This window comes from Lactuca serriola, chromosome 4, assembly GCF_051521515.1.
Source record: "Lactuca serriola cultivar US96UC23 chromosome 4, Lser_US96UC23_V15, whole genome shotgun sequence".
Taxonomy (NCBI): domain Eukaryota; kingdom Viridiplantae; phylum Streptophyta; class Magnoliopsida; order Asterales; family Asteraceae; genus Lactuca; species Lactuca serriola.
The window spans coordinates 93,688,613-93,708,779 of record NC_136411.1 but is presented as its reverse complement, the minus strand read 5'-3'; the positions used below and the strand labels follow the sequence as shown (position 1 = coordinate 93,708,779).

The 20,167-nt window shown below is 38.2% G+C and overlaps 2 protein-coding genes across 3 annotated transcripts; both read right to left on the bottom strand.

Annotated features, from left to right (window-relative positions):
• Window positions 1-866: 866 nt before the first annotated feature.
• Window positions 867-2,839, bottom strand: LOC145102127 (transcription factor ILR3-like). Of its 2 annotated transcripts, none has more exons than XM_079039485.1 (5): window positions 2,455-2,839; window positions 1,933-1,998; window positions 1,734-1,811; window positions 1,468-1,630; window positions 867-1,395 (listed from the first exon to the last, which is right to left on the bottom strand). In XM_079039485.1, exons 1-5 carry the CDS (start codon window positions 2,601-2,603, stop codon window positions 1,105-1,107), a joined length of 747 nt encoding a protein of 248 aa, XP_078895611.1. In that variant the 5' UTR covers window positions 2,604-2,839; the 3' UTR covers window positions 867-1,104. The 2 variants fall into 2 exon arrangements, with proteins under 2 accessions (XP_078895611.1, XP_078895613.1); XM_079039487.1 differs by having other exon boundaries at window positions 1,933-1,995.
• Window positions 2,840-9,195: 6,356 nt separating this feature from the next.
• Window positions 9,196-13,034, bottom strand: LOC145098618 (uncharacterized). Its single transcript, XM_079036244.1, has 4 exons — window positions 12,752-13,034; window positions 11,011-11,207; window positions 10,334-10,659; window positions 9,196-9,883 (listed from the first exon to the last, which is right to left on the bottom strand). Exons 1-4 carry the CDS (start codon window positions 13,032-13,034, stop codon window positions 9,196-9,198), a joined length of 1,494 nt encoding a protein of 497 aa, XP_078892370.1.
• Between the last annotated feature and the right edge of the window lie 7,133 nt (window positions 13,035-20,167).

Below are 20,167 nucleotides of genomic sequence, written 5' to 3'. Positions count from 1 at the left end.
ATGAGAAAAAAAAAAGCGAGGGAAAGGAGGATATGACCCACAAAAAGTAAGAGAAGCTTCACTCCCACTACTTCCGGTCTTAGAGTTGGTTTAACATTGATACTTCAATTCCCCGATTTCCTCGGTGTCAACCTTAATATTCCATTTGTACACACTTAATTAGCGCTGGAAATTTTTGACACGACACGCGACACGGCCCGCGATACGACACGAAATAAATGGGTTTGAGTTGAGTTTTTCAACCTGCCAAACCGCTAACCCGCCAACCTGCCAACCCGTTTATTAAACGGGTCATATATGAGTTTCTCAAAAAACAAACGGGTTGACCCACCATCACGTTTATATTCTTAATAAAAAAATTATTTTATTTTTAAATATATTTATGTATCAAGTATTAATATTTAATAAGTGTTATATAATATATATCATTTATTCATAGACCATTTGACTGTTTTGGCATTATGACTCGTGGCGGATGGTCTAAGATCATAAGTCGTAATCTATAAGGCTAAGTCTGTAAAATGTTTTATGAATGTTTTTAATTTTCATTTTGATGTTTAAGACTTAAATATCTAAAATTCAGACCCACGAACCTAAATCTAACCCACGAACCCGCCAACTTATGAACCTGTATAAATAAATGGGTTGGTGGGTCATATATAGGTTTATGTTCCAAACCCGTCAACCTGTGACCTGTATATTTAAATGGGTCGTGTTTGAGTTGGCATATTTTGACCCGCCAACCCGCGACACGCCAACCCGATAACGACACGATTGTCAGGCCTACACCTAATCTAGCAAAGTCGTCAACCAACAATTTGCATTGCCACATTTATATTAAAAGCAAAAAAATAAAAACAACATGGTTTTAGAGTAATACACAAAGGGCTTTATAGTTTATTTACTTTTCCTTCTTTAAACATCGCTAATAAAAATCCATTATAAATCTCTGATTACAACAATATCAATGAGAACCCACTTAGGGTTAACTACTTAATTATCCCCATAGCAAGATAACTTAATTTACCTAACAAATTTAATTAGCATCCAACAATTCCATCAATAAAAAAAAGTTATTTTAAAAAAAAAAAAAATTGATTTTTCTTAAGCAAGAGGTGAACGATGAACATGATCCTCTGAGGTATCAACAGCAGCAGTAGGAGCAAAAGGCCACATTGGAACTCCATGGTATCCCATGATCGGCATAAACTTCCCATCCACCATGTGGTTCGCCGGAAAAGGTATTGGCATGGCGGCATGTGGCGGTGGTGGGAAGAAAGCCGCCGTTGCCGCCGCCGGTGCCGGAGATCTACCAAAAGCTTTCACTTGCTGTTCTAATCTCTCCTTTTCTGCCTTCAGTTTCTGCTTCTCATCTCTTAGCTCATTCTTCTCAGCCTTACAATAAATAAAAAATTATTAGTAAAACAATTTACTCATTAACTTTGTATATTAAATTTAAACATTTACCTTTAATTCATTGATTTTTGACTGTAATTCTTGAGCAGACTCTTTAAGCTTCAATGCTTCATCTCTCAATTGATTCACCCTTCGAATCGCATCACCCAAAATTACGGTTTTATCCGTCTTAGGTGGCCTTCCGGGGTCAAGTATTTCATTTAGCTCTTGGAACCTTTTCAGCCAACCAAAGGGTAAAAATGTCAAAGCAATAAATTTTATAAACAAGTGAGAAATTTATTGATGGAGTAAAAAAGAAACAAGGCTTAAAATCATGCCTTTCATTCAGCTTATCTCTCCTCCTTTTTTCTCTGCATGCTTTTGTATCAGTAGAAGAACATAATCCAGGATTCGCCCTACAAAAAAACTTCCTTTGTGTTATTATAAATAAAAACAAGAGTTAATATTTAATAATAGTAACTTTTACTCGGTTTAAACGATTTCTAAAATAGATAAATATATATATAAATAATGTACCTTTTTCTTGACCCAAGTTCATTGCTACAATTTGGTTTTCCAGATGAGTCTAAAAACCCTGCACTGCTATAAACAAAATGGTTTTAGGATTTTTTATTTTTGTGATGTTGTTTATCTTTATGAATTTGAATGCTTCTTTTTTATGGGTGGAGCCCTTAAACATTTAAATTTCATAACAACAAAGATTGCATCCCTCTGTTACTATTGAAACACAAATAAAGAAAAAAAAAAAAAAAAGGGAACAGCACAGAAGTAAAAAAGAAAGTTTTAAAATATATATCAGAAGAGCTACATACATAAACTTTTTATGCATATCTTCAAAAATTCAATAAATTGCAAGTATAGATTTTTAATTAGTCGATGTAATTTAACTAGTTTAAGAATAACTAAGAGATTCAGAAATTGAGCAAAATAGAACATATAGTAGCAATGCAGAACAACGAGAATCCTTTTTCGGATAAAGTGACCTCAAAGATAAGCTTGATTAAACCCATATACTGAATTAGAACTATGAAAACTAACCTGAGATTGGACGGACCGGGAAACGGATTAGACGACCAGTGAAAATCCGATTCGAGAGGTGGAAGTTCGCCTCCGGGGACTGGAATCTGTTCAATCAAGCTGAAATCGAAGAAACAATTCGAATTATCATCGTCTTCTGGGGCGACCATTATCTCTTCTGAACAAAACCTATTTATCCTTGCCGGAATCTTGAAACCCCGGCGAAATTGAGCGGAGATGTCGATTACACGGATGAAATTGATGTAGGCTTTGTGTTTGAAAGCGTCAAGGGATGAAATTAGGGAAATTGAGACGGGTATGGAAAGTAGGGCGAAATTGATTTTGGGGGAAAGAGGATGAGGATGGGGCCGATGGCGGGCGTTGGAGCATCGAAACACTGCACGTCACCAATATAATATTTAATGCCTTTCTCTTGGGAAGTGAAACAAAAACTATTAAATATTACTTTTATTATCATCATTTTACAAACAATTCACGTGGTATAAGTTTTGTACTAGTAAATATCGACAAAGGAATAAATCATTTTAAACATTTTTTTAATGATTAAACTATAAATTAAATTGTTTCTTATTTTTTATATCTATAAATGTTGTTACCCAATAAAATTATGATAAATGTCAGCATTCCATATCTTTTTAACTAACTCATTAATGTTATATTATGAATATATCAAATAAAATTAAATTGAATGGTGATTTGTCATAATTTTAATGGATAAGAATAATTGTAAGCATAAAAGGTAGGAGGTAATTTAATTTCTCTTAACATAATACTCTCTCCCATGGTTATCAAAATCGCGATCTTGTTCGTAAGATCGTACGATCCTACGATCATAGGTATGAAAAACGATCCGGATCGTAAAAGAATCGTATTTGGGGTAGGATCGCAGTTAGGATCGTAAGATCGTAGGTAGAATCGTATGATCGAGATTGAAGATTTACGTGACATTCGAGCCTTGGGAGACTAGATCTAGGGTTTGGAGTGGTAGATCTACCTTAAAACGTCTGAATGAGAATACAGATTGAATGGACTTATCGAGTCAATGAGCTGACTCGACAAGTCGGCTAGGGTTTTCCCGATGAGTTGAGTTGGACTTTCATAAGGGTTCTGAGGAAACGAAGGGACTCGACGAGTCGCATAGATGCACTCGACGAGTTGGGTCAACATGGACTGTTGACTCGAGTGTTGACTTTTGTTGACTTTAGGGTTTGGTAAAACTTGAGAGACAGAAGTCATGGAGGGGTAAAATGGTCTTTTACCCATCCCAAGAGTTAAAGAGGGATTATCATGAGTTTATTTAGAGTTGTGATCTTTAAGTGTTAATTAGAGATGCTTATTACATGTAGGCGGGGGTTAGACTGTTCGAGGGGTATTCAGTTTCCTTACTTGCTTACGAGGTGAGTCTTCTCACAATACTTACCTAGTGGTAACCTTTGTGTGACCGGAGGGTCTTATGTACTTATATTGACTATTGTGATATTCTGCATTATGTCTTTGTGATTTATGATGTGTATTGTTCTGAGCTTACTGAGTTAGGACCAGAGGGTCCACCCGCGTTGTGGGACCGGAGGGTTCCACTGACACACATTGACCGTAAGGTCTTATTCGAGTATAGCCACGAGAGGCTAATGAGATGTGTATGGTATTTTGGGGAGCTCACTAAGCTTTATGCTTACCGTGTTATGTGCTACGTGTTTCAGGTACTTCTCAGGATCACGGGAAGGCACCGGCTTGATTGTACACACACGAGTGGAGGCATGATTTGGAGGATCCTGCATTGTGTTTTGAACAATTTATGAACATGTGTTTTGATAACTAAATAGTTTGGGGTTTTTGTGATTGTGATAATGAAATTAATGTGATTTTTAAAATGAAAATTTGGTTTGGAAATTTACGGTGTTATAAGTTGGTATCAGAGCCTTGGTTTGATGGATTCGGATATACCTTCGGGTGTGTTTGACTCAAACTGGGGATTTGAGAAAAAATTTCAAAAGAAATTATTTTTTCAAAAAAAACGACAAGAGTTTAAAGAGAAAAACGAGATGGAGCAGTGTATACAATCAGTCAAAGCCAGAACGGTAATTTCCCAAATACCCTTACTTATTTGTGTTATGAGATATTTATGAGATGTTAGGGATGCATGCTAGAGGGAATGGTTGGCCCAGGAGTTTTTGTCTCTCAAGTAGAAGACAGAAATTGTGATTGAGATTCTGAGGATGTTCCATGAGAGGGCGATGTTTTTCCCTGAGCACGTGTCTACCGAGCAGGCATGTGTGAGCCGATATCTGAGCATACTGAGGAGGTATATACAGGACTCGTTGCGAACTCATCGTACAGGACATTGGTTGAGCTTTAGGACCAATGCCAAGCAGAGGGAGATCAAGCTTGAGTTGCAGGCCAGGGAGGAGACAGAGTCCTAGGGGAGGGACCGTAGGCCAGTGCAGTCGCAGACGGTGACGAAGCGGTATAAGCCCGCTGATGCGAGAGCTGGGGACCAGAAGGGCCGCGCTTATGGTAAGTGCGGAAAGAGTCACGAGGGATCATATTAGGCAGGTATTTGCTACAAATGTGGCAAGGAGGGGCACATGGCGAAGGATTGCCCCAAGGGGTTTGCAGTTTGCTTTCACTGCAACCAGACCGGCCATCGGAAGGTCGAGTGCCCTCAGCTCATTCAGGTATTAGCTCAGGTTTCTACTCCTGCTACTTTGCATACTACTGATAGTCAGTCGGTGAAGGTCGAGGCTTTGATGGCTCGTGAAAGAGATTTTTAGCTGACAACGTAGGAGGTCCGCGCAACACCTCATGTTGTGGCTGGTACTTTTCTTATGAGTTATGTACCCGCTTTGGTGTTATTTGACTCGGGTGCGAGTCGATCTTTCGTGGCCTAAGCTTTTAGACGTCACATCAGTATCCGACGTGATGCGTTGAGTCGACCTCTGAGGGTTTCTATAGCCGACAAGCATGCGGTTTTCGCTACTGATGTATCCTGAGGATGTGTGCTAGAGATTTTTGGTGTTGAGTTTTCGATAGACCTGGTACCTATCACGATGGGTGATGTCTGTGTCATAGTGAGCATGGATTGGTTGAGTCGGTTTGGAGCTATGATCGACTGTGAGCGTTAGATGGTGACCATACAAGCCCCTAGTGGAGGAGTGCTTACGGTGTATGGAAAGTGTACCAGATCTGGATCAGCTTTCTGTTATGCTGCCAGAGCGAGACATAGTCTACAGCAGGGTTGTATGGGTTTTTGGCGTATGAAATGGATATGCGGGTTGCTACAGGGAGTCCGAGTTCTATCTCCAAGGTTCCAATAGTGTGCGAGTTTTGTCACGCCCTGACCAACGGCGGAAACGTCGGGGTTGCGACTTAAACATTTCGATCATAGTCAACAACATCTAATGAAATAATAATAGAATTTATTCGACATTACATTAATCCGAAGTATGAATATGACAAAACACATTGTTTAATAGTCCAAAAGCGTTAGACGCGGATTTCAATTTCTTACAACATAAAAGAGACAAAAGGCTACTATAGAGCCAACAATTTATTCTCAACGTCAAACCCATCTTCCTCACACGTGCTGAGAGTTCTTCTGGCCACCTTGGACACCTAGAGACACATACACTTTGAAAATACGTCAACAATAATGTTGGTGAGCTTTATAGGTTTTCTTTTGACTCCGAAGATTTTTATAATTCAAAATAATGTTTCCAAAGACCGGTAAATTATAAAGCATATTTTTCTATTCAGCCGCTTTTTAAACGATAAATATTAGTCATTTTCATCACGATTTTTATTCTTTGGATCTTGTCCGTTATGAAAAGTTATGTCGTAAGGAGAAATATATAGCGTCCTAACACTCGACACTCTCGGTCCCAAATTGGGAGAATTTACTCAATCTAGAACTATACATCTTCGAATAAAAATCTACAATATATTAATTTGCCCATAACCGACACTATTCGTTGCTCCTCCACAAATCGCATAGGCGCAATAAACAAGCCACACAGGCACAATACAAATAAATAAAGAGGAATCGAGATCGTTACTAACGTTTAAAAGCAGTCGTGTAGTAACGAAGAAAGAAACACTTGATGCCTGTTTCCTCGTCAAACGAAGTTGTAGCTAGCAACCACAAACGGAAAATAACCATTCGTATAAATCTTTCCATAAGAATTAGATCTACACCAAAGTTCTTTATTATAAATTTATATCGTGTACATAGACCAACAGTATATGATTCCTCTTGGATTAACAGTTATAGAGCTTGGTGTCGATTCCAAGATCGGATCCTTACAAGGGAAAAACACACCATCAACAAACTCTCTCCTCCACCCCTTTCGATACATTCCTCCCACAAGCACACACATGATACACAATCCGCGAAATACATGACAATAAAGATCCTCCGCTTCCAATGATCACCAACGCGAGTCTTTATTTATGATTTTATTTTTATCTAGTGCATTTAGTTAAATATTAAATTTAACCTAGCTTTCAAATAAAGAGACGGTATTGACTCAAATAATTTCAATCTACCAACCGATAGGAAAGATGTTCCTTTAGCGTAGTCGAGTACTTCATATGTGTCGGTGTTACGTCGGTTGACCGGTTGTCGCTTTAATCGAATATTTTTGTATTTTTAATATTTACTTAATGTTGAAACGTATTATTTTCGTTTGTAAGTAAACATTAGTCTTAAAAATACAAACACATTATTTATCTACAAGATTTCGTATTATACCATAATATATAACTACTTGTGGGTTATTTTCATACTCTTGATACCATTTTATAATTCATTTGTATATTTTTATTTTATCATCTCGTTTAATTCTTTACTATCAATACTTGATGAAAAATAAGCTTAATGCCCTAATATATTCAAGTCATATGGTTATACCTATCATGACAAGTTAAACATGTTCATTTATCAAAATTTTGACATAAGTTCTTAACGATACTTTTATTTGTGCTGACAAATAATATAACACTAGATTACTCTTATCTAACTTTTTGTTTACACAAGTGCTTGTAAATAAGTCTAACATTTTATAAAATTCTTGTGTATAACCATTACTAACCACCACCTTTTTAACAAACGTTATTTGTAAAAATAGTATCTATAATAAACATTTACTTTAACAATTTTTGCATCTGGTACTAACTGTGTATGCATGTAACATATAAATTTTTTGCCATTTTATTATATCAAAATACTCAAGTATGTGTCTCCCCCAAATAAGTAAAAAAATGTAAAAACGGGGCCATAAAGACTCACATTTGGAGCGTGATTCTTGAGTTTAGACGGGAGGATTCGATGAAGTTTGTGCTTCGTTCAAGACCCGGTACCTTCACCAACAGTAAACGAATCTAAATTTAGATTAACAAACTTCATAGGGGTGCTCATAACAGCAAGTATTCCAGACTTTTAATTTGAAATAAACTCACCTAAAACACTACAGGGGCTGTCGACAGAAACGGGTTGGGCAGTGGTGTTTCCGGCAACTCCCTTGCCCTTTTTCTTCCTCTTCCAGTGGCTGTTATCGAGGGGAAACAGGTGGCAAAAAGATCGACTAAAAGTAGGGTGTTTGGCTATCTCGAAGTGTGGTTAAACAGGGAGCAATTTCCAAGAGGCTGTTGCCTCTTTTCTCGCCGGTAACAGGTCAACAAACACCTCCGGTGGAGGTGTTCCTTGGTAAACTCCGAACACAAGAGGGAAAGTAGAGAGGAAAGAAGTTTGAGGCTGATTTTTTTTCTGGGTTAAAGGTTCCCAATATTGCCCTTTTTATACCCTCCTAAAGCTGTCCACTTTCCCTCAATATGTACTTTTGGCCATTTATAGAAGCAACTACACTCTCTAATAAAGGCTTGGGGTTTTTCATGGATAAGAGACTTGTGAGGGAAAGAGGACACGTGAGGTAGATGGAGGAGGAGTGTGCTAGTCTTTTAAGGTACCCCACGTGTCCATGTTTTCATCATTAGGGTACTTCTTTGGTTTCTCATGAAAGTTAAGCTACTTCACCTCATCTACCTTTGTACTTTTGAGTTAGTCTTGAAAGCCACCCCATATAGTGTATGGTACTTGCTACATGAAGAAAAGGTGGGATTTGGTGGGTGAAAGAGCATTAACCACGTGAGAGAGAGGAGAGTATAGTCCTAGGTGTTGACTTTGGCCTTTAATTCTTATGGCTAGTAGTATGTTGCAAATAATGTCATACTAACCCTTACATGAGGTGTATTACGTCAATAATGAACTCTTGGGTATGGATGAGGAAGTTTTCGAGATTTCCTAACCATATACACACTTATATATATATATATATATATATATATATATATATATATATATATATATATATTCATGCTCCATATATTTTGTTACACTTTTGTCATAAAAATAATAAGGTTCACTTATTATTACCTAACATAATTTCATGGACTTAGATATTTTTATAAATAATACCCTTCTACTATATGAACTTAATCGTATACATATCTTATTGATTTTATTAGCATATAACTAGTCGCATTCTAATAATGATCTATATTAAACGATTCTTATTGTTAAATATATATATATATATATATATATATATATATATATACTTATTTTTATAAGAACGTCGTACATTAAGTCCTCTGTCACAATTAGTTTTGGTCTTTATACGGTAGACCTCGACCTAATTTTTATGATTGTTACATTCTCCCCTCATTAAAAGAATTTCGTCCCGAAATTCAATTGATAGGTGTATCGTTGTCGAACAATTGGGGGCATTTCTTCTTTATTTGATCCTCTTGTTCCCACGTGAACTCTAGTCCCCTTTTTGAGTTCCAGCGCACTTTCACGATAGGGATGCGACTTTGTCTTAATTTCTTGATTTCACGGTCCATAATCTCAACTGGTTCTTCAATAAAGTGTAGATCAGTGTTTAACTCGATTTCGCCGAGAGGGATGACAAGAGTGTCCTCGACCAGACACTTTTTCAAATTTGAGACATGGAAAACATTGTGTACTTTTTCCAATTCTTGAGGTAATTGAAGGCGATAAGCAACAAGCCCAATTCTTTCAAGAATTTTGAAGGGTTCAATGTACCGTGGGTTTAGTTTTCCCTTCTTTCCGAATCTAATCATCCCTTTCCAAGGTGATACTTTTAACATAACTCTATCGCCCACTTGGAATTCCAAGGGTTTACGTCTTACGTCAGCATAATTTTTCTGACGACTATGTGCACCTTTCAATCGCTCTTTGATTTGCACGATTTTCTCGGTCGTCTCGTGGATTATTTCGGGTCCGGTCCGTAGAGTATCTCCAGAATGCCTCCTAGCTAGTTGTGTATCTCTAACTTCTGCCCAACATAGCGATGAACGACATTTTCTTCCGTATAGCGCCTCAAATGGTGCAACTTTTATGCTGGAGTGGTAGCTGTTGTTATACAAAAACTCAATTAAGGGTAAATGAATATCCCACGATTTTCCGAAATCTAATACGCAAGATCGGAGCATATCCTCTACGGTTTGGATGGTTCGTTCACTCTGGCCATCTGTTTGTGGGTGATAATTTGTGCTCATGTCCAAATGTGTTCCTAAGGACTTTTGGAGGGACTGCCAAAATCATGAGGTAAATCTACTGTCTCTGTCAGAAATGATAGAGATTGGCACCCCATGAAGTTTCACGATTTCCTTAAGGTAGGTTCGGGTCAGTTTTTCCATCTTGTGTGTCTCTTTGATTGGTAGGAAGTGAGCAGACTTGGTCAACCTATCCACTACCACCCAGATGGTGCCATAATCACTCGACATTCGGGGTAGCTTAGTGATAAAGTCCATAGTGATCGGTTCCCATTTCCATTCTAGAATCTCCGGTTGTTGGAGTAACCTTGAGGGCTTTTGATGCTCGGCTTTAACTTTTGAGTAGGTCAAACACTTGCTTACATATGTAGCAATTTCTGCTTTCATGTTCGGCCACCAATACAACCTCTTTAGGTCCTGGTACATCTTGTCGGATCCGGGATGGACAGAATATCTCGTTTTGTGAGCTTCATCCATGACTAGACTCCTAATTTCTCCGAATTTGGTCGTCCAGATTCGGTTCATGAAATATCGTGTCCCATCATCTTTAAGCTCGAATTGCTTTTCCATTCCTCGCAGGGCTTCTTCCGTAATATTTTCTTCTTTTATAGCTTCAAGTTGGGCTTCCCGTATCTGTGTACTTAGATCGGAATGAATGGTTATGGTCAGTGCACGCACACGTCTAGGTTTCACATGCTCTTTCCGACTCAGAGCGTCTGCCACTACATTAGCCTTGCCAGGGTGATAATGAATTTCACAGTCGTAATCATTTAGCAGTTCGGCCCATCTTCATTGTCTCATATTGAGTTCTTTTTGGTCGAAGATATGCTGGAGACTCTTGTGATCTGTAAAGATTGTGCATTTAGTACCATATAAGTATTGCCTCCAAATCTTTAGGGCAAAAACTACCGCTCCTAGCTCAAGATCATGAGTAGTGTAGTTGACCTCGTGCACTTTTAGTTGTCGCGGAGCATAAGCAATCACCTTGCTTCTCTGCATTAATACACAACCCAGCCCTTGATGAGATGCGTCACAGTAAAAGACAAAGTCTTCTGTTCCATCAGGGAGTGATAGGATTGGTGCACTGTACAACATGTGTTTTAATGTTTGGAATGCAGCTTCCTGCTTTTCTTCCCAGTTGAATTTCACATCTTTCTGTGTTAGTGCAGTGAGAGGCTTTGCTGTTTTGGATAAATTTCGATAAACCTTTGATAGTAACCAGCGAGTCCTAAAAATTGGCGCACTTCTGTCGGCGTTCTCGGTGCCTCCCAATTCTTGATTGCTTTAATTTTTGTGGGATCCACATGTATCCCTCTATTGCTAACAACATGCCTTAGGAAATGCACTTCTCTTATCCAAAATTCACATTTGGAAAATTTTGCATATAATTTTTCCTTTCTCAATAGTTCCAATATCAATCGTAGATGTTGGCCGTGTTCCTCCTTTGTCTGTCAGTATATCAAGATGTCGTCAATGAATACAATCACAAACTTATCCAGGTAAGGTTTACAAACACGGTTCATTAGATCCATGAATACTGCTGGGGCATTCGTTAGGCCGAAAGACATGGCAAGAAACTCGTAATGACCATACCGAGTTCTGAATGCGGTCTTAGGTATGTCAGTTTACAATAACAAGAGTTGGTGGTATCCGGACCTTAGGTCAATCTTGGAGTAGTAGCTAGACCCTTGCAGTTGATCGAACAAATCATCGATTCTAGGGAGTGGGTATCGATTCTTTATCGTTAACTTATTAAGTTCTCTGTAATCAATACACATCCGAAATGATCCATCCTTCTTCTTGACAAACAGGACCGGGGCTCCCCAAGGAGAGAAACTTGGTCTTATGAAACCCTTGTCCAGAATTTCTTGTAATTGGCTTGCAAGCTCTTGCATCTCAGAAGGAGCCAATCTATAGGGTGACTTAGCTACTGGTGCGACGCTTGGGGTTAGGTTGACTCTAAATTCAACTTGTCGGTTCGGGGGTAATCCAGGTAGATCCTCGGGAAAGACGTCAGGAAAATCACATACCTGAGGTATGTATTTCAATTCCTTTGTTCCATTCTTCTTATCTACTATGTGAGCCAGAAAGGCATAACATTTCTTATGTAGATATTTTTGCGCCTTTGTGCAAGAAATGAGCTTAAGGTTTTTCCCCAACTTATCCCCATAAATGGTTAGGATCTCTCCGCTTGGTAGGGTTAATCGTACGGCCTTCTCATAAAACAAAATCTCGGCGTGGTGAGGAGCAAGCGAATCCATTCCTATGATAATGTCAAAACTACCTATGGGAATAGTCAATAGATTTATGTGGAAAGTGTGGTTGTTTAGAGTTAACAAGCAATCTCTTAGGATTTTGGTTGTGCTTTCTATCTGGCCATTCGCTACTTCTACTTCATATGATGTTTCTAATTTGTTAGACTCGTGATTTAAAAGTTGTTGAAAAGATGGAGTTATAAAACTTTTATCGGCACACCGGAGTCAAAAAGTATTGAAGCATACAAGTTATTAACAAGGAACGTACCAGTGACCACTGACGGATCCTGAATGGCGTCCCTGTTTCCAATCACAAAAGCTCTCCCACGGGCGTTCCCACCTTTATTCTTCCATTTTGGGCAGTTTCATGAGATATGGCCTTTCTCCCTACAGTCGTAACGTCCTTTCTTCCCCGTTACCGTCCCTGGTATCGAAATTTCGATTTCCTCATGTATTCATAACTTTCTTACAGTAATTTGCAGTATGTCCCTTCTTTTTGCACTGGGTGCAATGGTAACAATCTCCCAGGTGGTTTCTATGGCAGACATTACACTTTGGGTAATTGTTTGTGTAGTTCTTTTGTGGTGCAGGTGTTGTTGTTACGGCTGGAGTTTCCGCATAGACCTTCTTAGTTTCTTGCTTCTTAGGTGGGTTTGATTTTCTTTCAGGAAATTTCCTTTTCTTGTTTGATTCAGACTTAGGGGTTTCAACTCCAGCCTCCATGTTTCCCTGACTAACCTCATTGTTGGTCATCGTTTAGCCATATTCTTGGCACTTTCAAAGGTTGTAGGTCTCGAAGACATGACCATACCCTTGATCTTAGGAGACGGACCCCAAATATAACATTCCACCTTCACATGCTCAGGGGTTACTAGAGTTGAACATAGAAAGGAGAGGTCGTTAAATCTGGTTGTGTAGGCTTTAATGTCTGAACCTTTCATCTTAAGGTTCCACAACTCGTTTTCCAGATTTTGAACTTCATCTCTGGGACAATACTCTTCTATCAGCATGGTTTTCAGTTCACTCCAGGTCAAAGAGTTGGCAGGGATAATGCCTAGTGACTTAACTTGGTCGTTCTACCAAGTTAGTGTCGCATCCATGAAAGTACATGCAGCAAAGCGCACCTTGCTATCTTCAGCACAATAACTGATCTGAAATACAGACTCTATCCTTTCAAACCATTGGGTAAGACCGATCACACCTTCGTTTCCATAGAAGTACTTGGGCTTGCAGTTCAAAAAGTCCTTATAGGTACAAACCCTTCGAGTCTCGGTAGGATTAATGTTTGAACTACTTCCACGCCTAGCCTCAAGTTCTTCAATTTCAATGATTGGGTTTCTTGCATTTTCAGTTCCCGTGTTTGTCATAGCGATCGCAAGTTGGTCTTCAATTCTTTGTTCCAGCTCTGCTGTTGTTTGTGGGAGTCCTATCTTAGGGGTTGGTGCGGCAACAGTCGGCGTATCCACAACCGTAATTTCCGTTGGCCGAGAGTTGGGTCGGCCCCTCCTGGGTCGAGATGTTGTGGGCGGAACTGCCGTTTCCAATCTTTCGGGTTGGAGTCGATTTATCAGTCGTTCATTCCTCTTTCTTGGCGGCATGATTTTGATCTATTTAATCATTTTAATTGTAAGTGTTTAATCAACCAAGTTTTTAATAATTTATAATGTTTTTCAAGTATTTCCGAATGAATTTAATCAACTAACACAACAATCATCACATAACAACACATACTAATAATAATAATAATAATAATAATAATAATAATAATAATAATAATAATAATAATAATATATGCTTCATATATTTCAAATAGTCATTTCCAAGTTTTACATTCGCTTACATTATCATAAAACTACTACATGCTAGGGTCGATAAATTTACATGTTTACAAAAAGAATCGACCGCATCAAATTTTGCAAGACCACCACGAGTTCTTGCATCCCTTCACTTTACACCATAATTATATTATCCGAGGGTCACCTGCGACCCATATCCTATTACATATCCGAAATTTTATACCAAAATTGGCAATCACCTTATGACTTGCCCTAAAACTTTCACTAATCAATATTCACTCGACCCTAAACTAACCCAATCCAAAGTTGCGAGATAGTGTATCCAAGATCTCTTGGATCTGTTCCTCCACACTCCCTATTCTCTCTGACACTCCTCTAGCTACAACATCTACCTCGACGGCCCGCTGCAATGCCTCCCGGATCTGCCCCTCAGTCACTAGCCTGCGAATCTTCTCCGTGATCATAAAATCGTACATGAACTAAGTCCTGTTTCGATCTTACTTCATGTCCTTCTGATCCCGTCTCCTCTGGGCTCTTAGCTCCTCAATCTGTCTGGCCCGCTAATCATCGTTGGTACCCAAGGTATGTACCTCACCACCTATGGCCTCAACTTTATGGCCAAGTCGCAGGGTGCGGTCAAACAAGTATGACAGTCTATCCTCCTCAGTAGTGGTTGGGGGTTTCGACTTCGAGCATTTCCCTACCTCAAATCAATGGGTTCCTCCCTGGTCTCGGACCCATTCATTCACAACATCGGTTATCCAGGCAGGATCATGCATCCTCATCTCTTGAATCGCATGAGGGGCTTCAGATACAGGGTTTGGTGCAGGCTCAACGGGGGCAACGTGGTACGGGTGAAAGTTCCCCGTGAGACTCGGGAATCTGTGGACTCGCATCCTAGGCTTTTTCTTCTTAACACCTCCACATGTGGGAATTGTCTTTTGTGCGTGTTTCCGATTGCGAGGTATACCCGAGTCCAGTTAGTAAGAGGTAGGAGGTGGCGATGCAACAGGTTCTTCCTCATCTATAGGGGTTGCTTCTCCCTTGGACTCGGATGCCTCGAACTCCATCTCTTTTTTGGCCTCAGGTCCAATCTCCTCCGAGTCCTCGTTAGGATCCTCCTCAGGCTCCTACTCCATATCCTCCAGATCCTCTGCAGGATCCTCCTCTGGCTCGCTATCCCTTATCAGTATTGGCATCCCAGCGTCCGGTGGAGCAGGGAAATAGGGATCCCCTGGTAGGTGGTAAGGCGAGTCCACCTCTTGATCATTTTCGTCCCACTCTTGGCGATTTTTCCTATAAATAAATTTAGTTGTTGTCAGTGTTTACATATTCACAGTTCTACACAATTTTTAATTATTCATGAGTAAGTCTTTATTTTATACTCTTTTTTTTGCGTTTAATAGATCAACTAATTTGCTTAGTTTCAATAGTGCGTAGAATCTTACCAAAATAAAACGTTGGCGCGCAACTAGGTTTAGTTGTGGTATGACCTATGTACTAGAGAACCTAATTGATTATTTGACTTTTAAACTCTTGTTTACTTAACTTATTCAAAAATTTTAATTTATTTATAACTTATAGATGTCGCTTGTATGATTACATTTCCTTAGGTTTTTGATTTTATTTTATCACGCATAGTTTATATGAACAAGTATTTGATCATAGGATCGTCGACCTAAGGGGGGAACCTATGCGTACTAATTATTAGACTTATGGGAATAAGTCTATTAGTGGTATGATATAGGTTTTAGGAATACTTGAACCTATTAGAGTAAGCTCGTAGACTATAGTTGTTCTCTTTTAAGGAAAGTACTAATTCACTATAGTCGTTAGCTCTGATACCAATCTGTCACACCCCGACCAAACGGCGGAAACACTGAGGTTGCGACTTAAACATTTGGATCATAGTCAACAACATCTAATGAAATGATAACATAATTTATTCGACATTACATTCATCCGAAGCATGAATATGACAAAACACATTGTTTAATTGTCCAAAAGTGTTATACGTGGATTTCAATTTCTTACAACATAAAAGAAACAAAAGGCTACTATAGAGCCAACAATTTATTCTCAACGTCAAACCCATCTTCCTCACACGTGGTGAGAGTTCTTCTGGCCACCTTGGACACCTAGAGACACATACACTTTGAAAATACGTCAACAATAATGTTGGTGAGCTTTATAGGTTTTCTTTTGACTCCGAAGATTTTTATAATTCAAAATAATGTTTCCAAAGACCGGTAAATTATCAAGCATATTTTTCTATTCAACCACTTTTTAAACGATAAATATTAGTCATTTTCATGACGATTTTTATTCTGTGGATCTTGTCCGTTACGAAAAGTTATGTCGTAAGGAGAAATATATAGCGTCCTAACACTCGACACTCTCGGTCCTAAATTGGGAGAATTTACTCAATCTAAAACTATACATATTCGAATAAAAATCTGCAATGTATTAATTTGCCCATAACCGACACTATTCGTTGCTCCTCCACAAATCGCATATGCGCAATAAACAAGCCACACAGGCACAATACAAATAAATAAAAAGGAATCGAGATCGTTACTAACGTTTAAAAGCAGTCGTGTAGTAACGAAGAAAGAAACACTTGACGCCTGTTTCCTCGTCAAACGAAGTTGTAGCTGGCAACCACAAACGGAAAATAACCATTCGTATAAATCTTTCCATAAGAATTAGATCTACACCAAAGTTCTTTATTATAAATTTATATCGTGTACATAGACCAACAGTATATGATTCCTCTTGGATTAACAGTTATAGAGCTTGGTGTCGATTCCAAGATCGGATCCTTACAAGGGAAAAACACACCATCAACAAACTCTCTCCTCCACCCCTTTCGATACATTCCTCCCACAAGCACACACATGATACACAATCCGCGAAATACATGACAATAAAGATCCGCCGCTTCCAATGATCACCAACGCGAGTCTTTATTTATAATTTTATTTTTATCTAGTGCATTTAGTTAAATATTAAATTTAACCTATCTTTCAAATAAAGAGACGGTATTGACTCAAATAATTTGAATCTACCAACCGATAGGAAAGACGTTCCTTTAGCGTAGTCGAGTACTTCATACGTGTCGGTGTTACGTCGGTTGACCGGTTGTCGCTTTAATCGAATATTTTTGTATTTTTAATATTTACTTAATGTTGAAACGTATTATTTTCGTTTGTAAGTAAACTTTAGTTTTAAAAATACAAACACATTATTTATCGACAAGATTTCGTATTATACCATAATATATAACTACTTGTGGGTTATTTTCATACTCTTGATACCATTTTATAATTCATTTGTATATGTTTATTGTATCATCTCGTTTAATTCTTTACTATCAATACTTGATGAAAAATAAGCTTAATGCCCTAATATATTCAAGTCATATGGTTATACCTATCATGACAAGTTAAACATGTTCATTTATCAAAATTTTGACATAAGTTCTTAACGATAATTTTATTTATCTCGACAAATAATATAACACTAGATTACTCTTATCTAACTTTTTGTGTACACAAGTGCTTGTAAATAAGTCTAACATTTTATAAAATTCTTGTGTATAACTGTCACACCCCCAAACCAGACGGCGGAAACGTCCGGGGGTGGAGGACTTCATTTGTAGTATCACAACACATGTATCATAGTAATCAAAGTACAAACAACCATTGTATTTAAAAGTATAATATTTACTTGTGTTCAATCATTGTATATTGAAACCAAAACAGTTATACAAAGGAAGAAGATAAGACTCATAATGGCTCCATCTTCTCAAAAAGCTCGGGGAGTACCTGTTATTATTTCCCTGAGAATACAAGTAATTTGAAAAGAGAGTATCAACAATAAGTTGAGTGAGTACATAAGTCTTTATGTTTGCATGGGTGTCTTTGTATTTTGAATAAGAAAACTGTTCTCGAAAATCCCATATTTTATGTGGTATGTGAAAAGTAGTTTTATTCCCATAAAACCGTTCTATTTGTAAACCATTGTATTTGTAAAACTTGTATTTGAGAGTGTGCCTAGCTTCTCCAGCTGTTATTGAAAACTGTAGTATACCTTTGTACTTTGTATTTTGTAAACTGGTACTTTGAAGATGTACTTTAGTTGTTTATACACTAACGTGTGGTTAATATCTTTTTAATGAGTTATTATAACCATACTAAGACATGACCGCCTGAAACAAACGCCTTGTGAGCGCTTAAACTGTTGATAACACTTGCCACTCATTGGCGTGTATGCCTGACTGTAGCTAGCAGTCTGAGTGCGGGGTTGTTAATCCCGATATAGATCTACACACAACTTGTTTCGATCCCCGGACTGGAGATTCTGGTTATAATGTCAGGGCTTTACCTTGGTTGTCTAAACTGAATCTAAACAACCTGAATTGAATGTCTCATAAAAAGCATATAAACGTTACATGTATATTAGTTATGAAAACCCAATCATTCTGAAATAAATGATTGACAATATGTTCTTGACTTAGTATCCCGAACATGTATTTGATAAGTGTAAACCCTTGATTTGTTTCGAATTAAAACCCTTGTTGCATGTAAAACAGTGTATTCATATGAATTATTGCTCTATGTATCATAAATTATACATATTATAATTTATATGTACTTTATGAATTGGTAATTAACTATTTTTGCATGTACTCCTTTGCTCAACATGTTACAAAGGGTGATTAAACTGATGAAATAACTTTTAATTTTATATACATATACAATTTTATATATAAGTAACATTTTAACGACCTTCGGACAAATAACTGGTACTATAAGTCCACATCCAAACAAGGAAAAGGACCTAGAATGAATTATTAGTCCTAAGCCTTTTAAATCTTATTTATATTAAATTATAGATACAAATATGTATATTTGGGAAAAATATAAGTTTATAAAAGAGTTCAATATTTAAAGTATTTTTGATGTTTTAAAATCATTTTGTCGTGATTTGAAATCATTTATTTATAACACAAAGTTGTGTTATACTTGTATTTCCCCCCTTAAAACAGTAGAAATTATGAAAATACGGGGGTATGAACTCACTTGATAGGTGGTAATTCGGACAGGGTTTCGTTTCACGAAAAGGAGTTTATTTGTCGAGAAACCGGCTCAAATCGGGCAAAGTTTTGACAGGAGAGAGGATGAATTCTCGAGAATTTCGGGGCTTCACGGCTTACTTCGGGCTCGAGTCTTGATACCGGAGCTTTAGGGGTTGTATATGAGCTTAAGGGAGTGGAAAAGGTGAAAGAGGGTAAAATTTGGGGTGAAAAAGTGTAATTTCTTCGGAACCCTCGCATACTATATATAGCCCGAAGGCTCGGACCCGAAGCAATGCGAGGTTGACACGCGTCTGACAGATGGCGAGGCGAGGGCTGTTCTTCGGACCGGAGGCTCGCTGCTGGATGGTTTGGATTGGTCTAGCCCTCGGTCCAATGAAAAGAAGCCACGTGCGAAGGGGGTGTCCGAGGATGGTGCGAGGGGCGTGCGGGGAGTGTCTCCGGTGTGTCTCATGCGAGGCTGTCCGGTTCTAAGTGGACCTCGGACCTGGACGAATCAGAAGGTGAGACGCGAGGCTGCGGTCCAATCAGAAGATGCCACGTGGAGGCTCGCATGCGAGGGTGACATGGCAGTTACTATTCATGCGAATTTTCCCGGTTTTTTGTATTTTTCTTTATTTTTTTGCCAAAACTTGTAAAATTCATAACTTTTGTATACGAACTCCGTTTTTGACGTTCTTTATATGCACGCGTAGCTAAAATTATACTCTACGACTTTCGTTTAGACTTCATCGGCTAATTTTGAATTTATTTTTAATATTATTATTTTAAACAGACCGGGACGTGAATCCGTTATAAATTCATAACTTCTTCATACGACGTCCGTTTTTGTCTGTCTTTTTACCGTTGTACTACTAATGACGAGACCTTCAATTCTCATTTAGTTTGTGTCGGCTAAAAACCACTCGATCTTTATTTCGAGTTTTTAGTTGTACCCTGCTATACTGAAACTTAGAAAAATCATAACTTCCTCATACGAAGTCAGATTTTGG

Excerpts from the sequence above, each read along its gene's own strand:
- LOC145102127 (XM_079039485.1), bottom strand. The coding sequence starts at position 2,603 with ATGGTCGCCCCAGAAGACGATGATAATTCGAATTGTTTCTTCGATTTC. Across the intron at positions 1,812-1,932 it reads GAACTTGGGTCAAGAAAAAG|GGCGAATCCTGGATTATGTT; the intron begins GTACATTATTTA and ends GTTTTTTTGTAG. Across the intron at positions 1,631-1,733 it reads AGAGATAAGCTGAATGAAAG|GTTCCAAGAGCTAAATGAAA; the intron begins GCATGATTTTAA and ends TTGGCTGAAAAG.
- LOC145098618 (XM_079036244.1), bottom strand. The coding sequence starts at position 13,034 with ATGACCAACAATGAGGTTAGTCAGGGAAACATGGAGGCTGGAGTTGAA. Across the intron at positions 11,208-12,751 it reads GGGACATACTGCAAATTACT|CAAAGCCTCTCACTGCACTA; the intron begins GTAAGAAAGTTA and ends TATCCAAAACAG. Across the intron at positions 9,884-10,333 it reads GAGCATCAAAAGCCCTCAAG|CTACCACTCCAGCATAAAAG; the intron begins GTTACTCCAACA and ends GTATAACAACAG.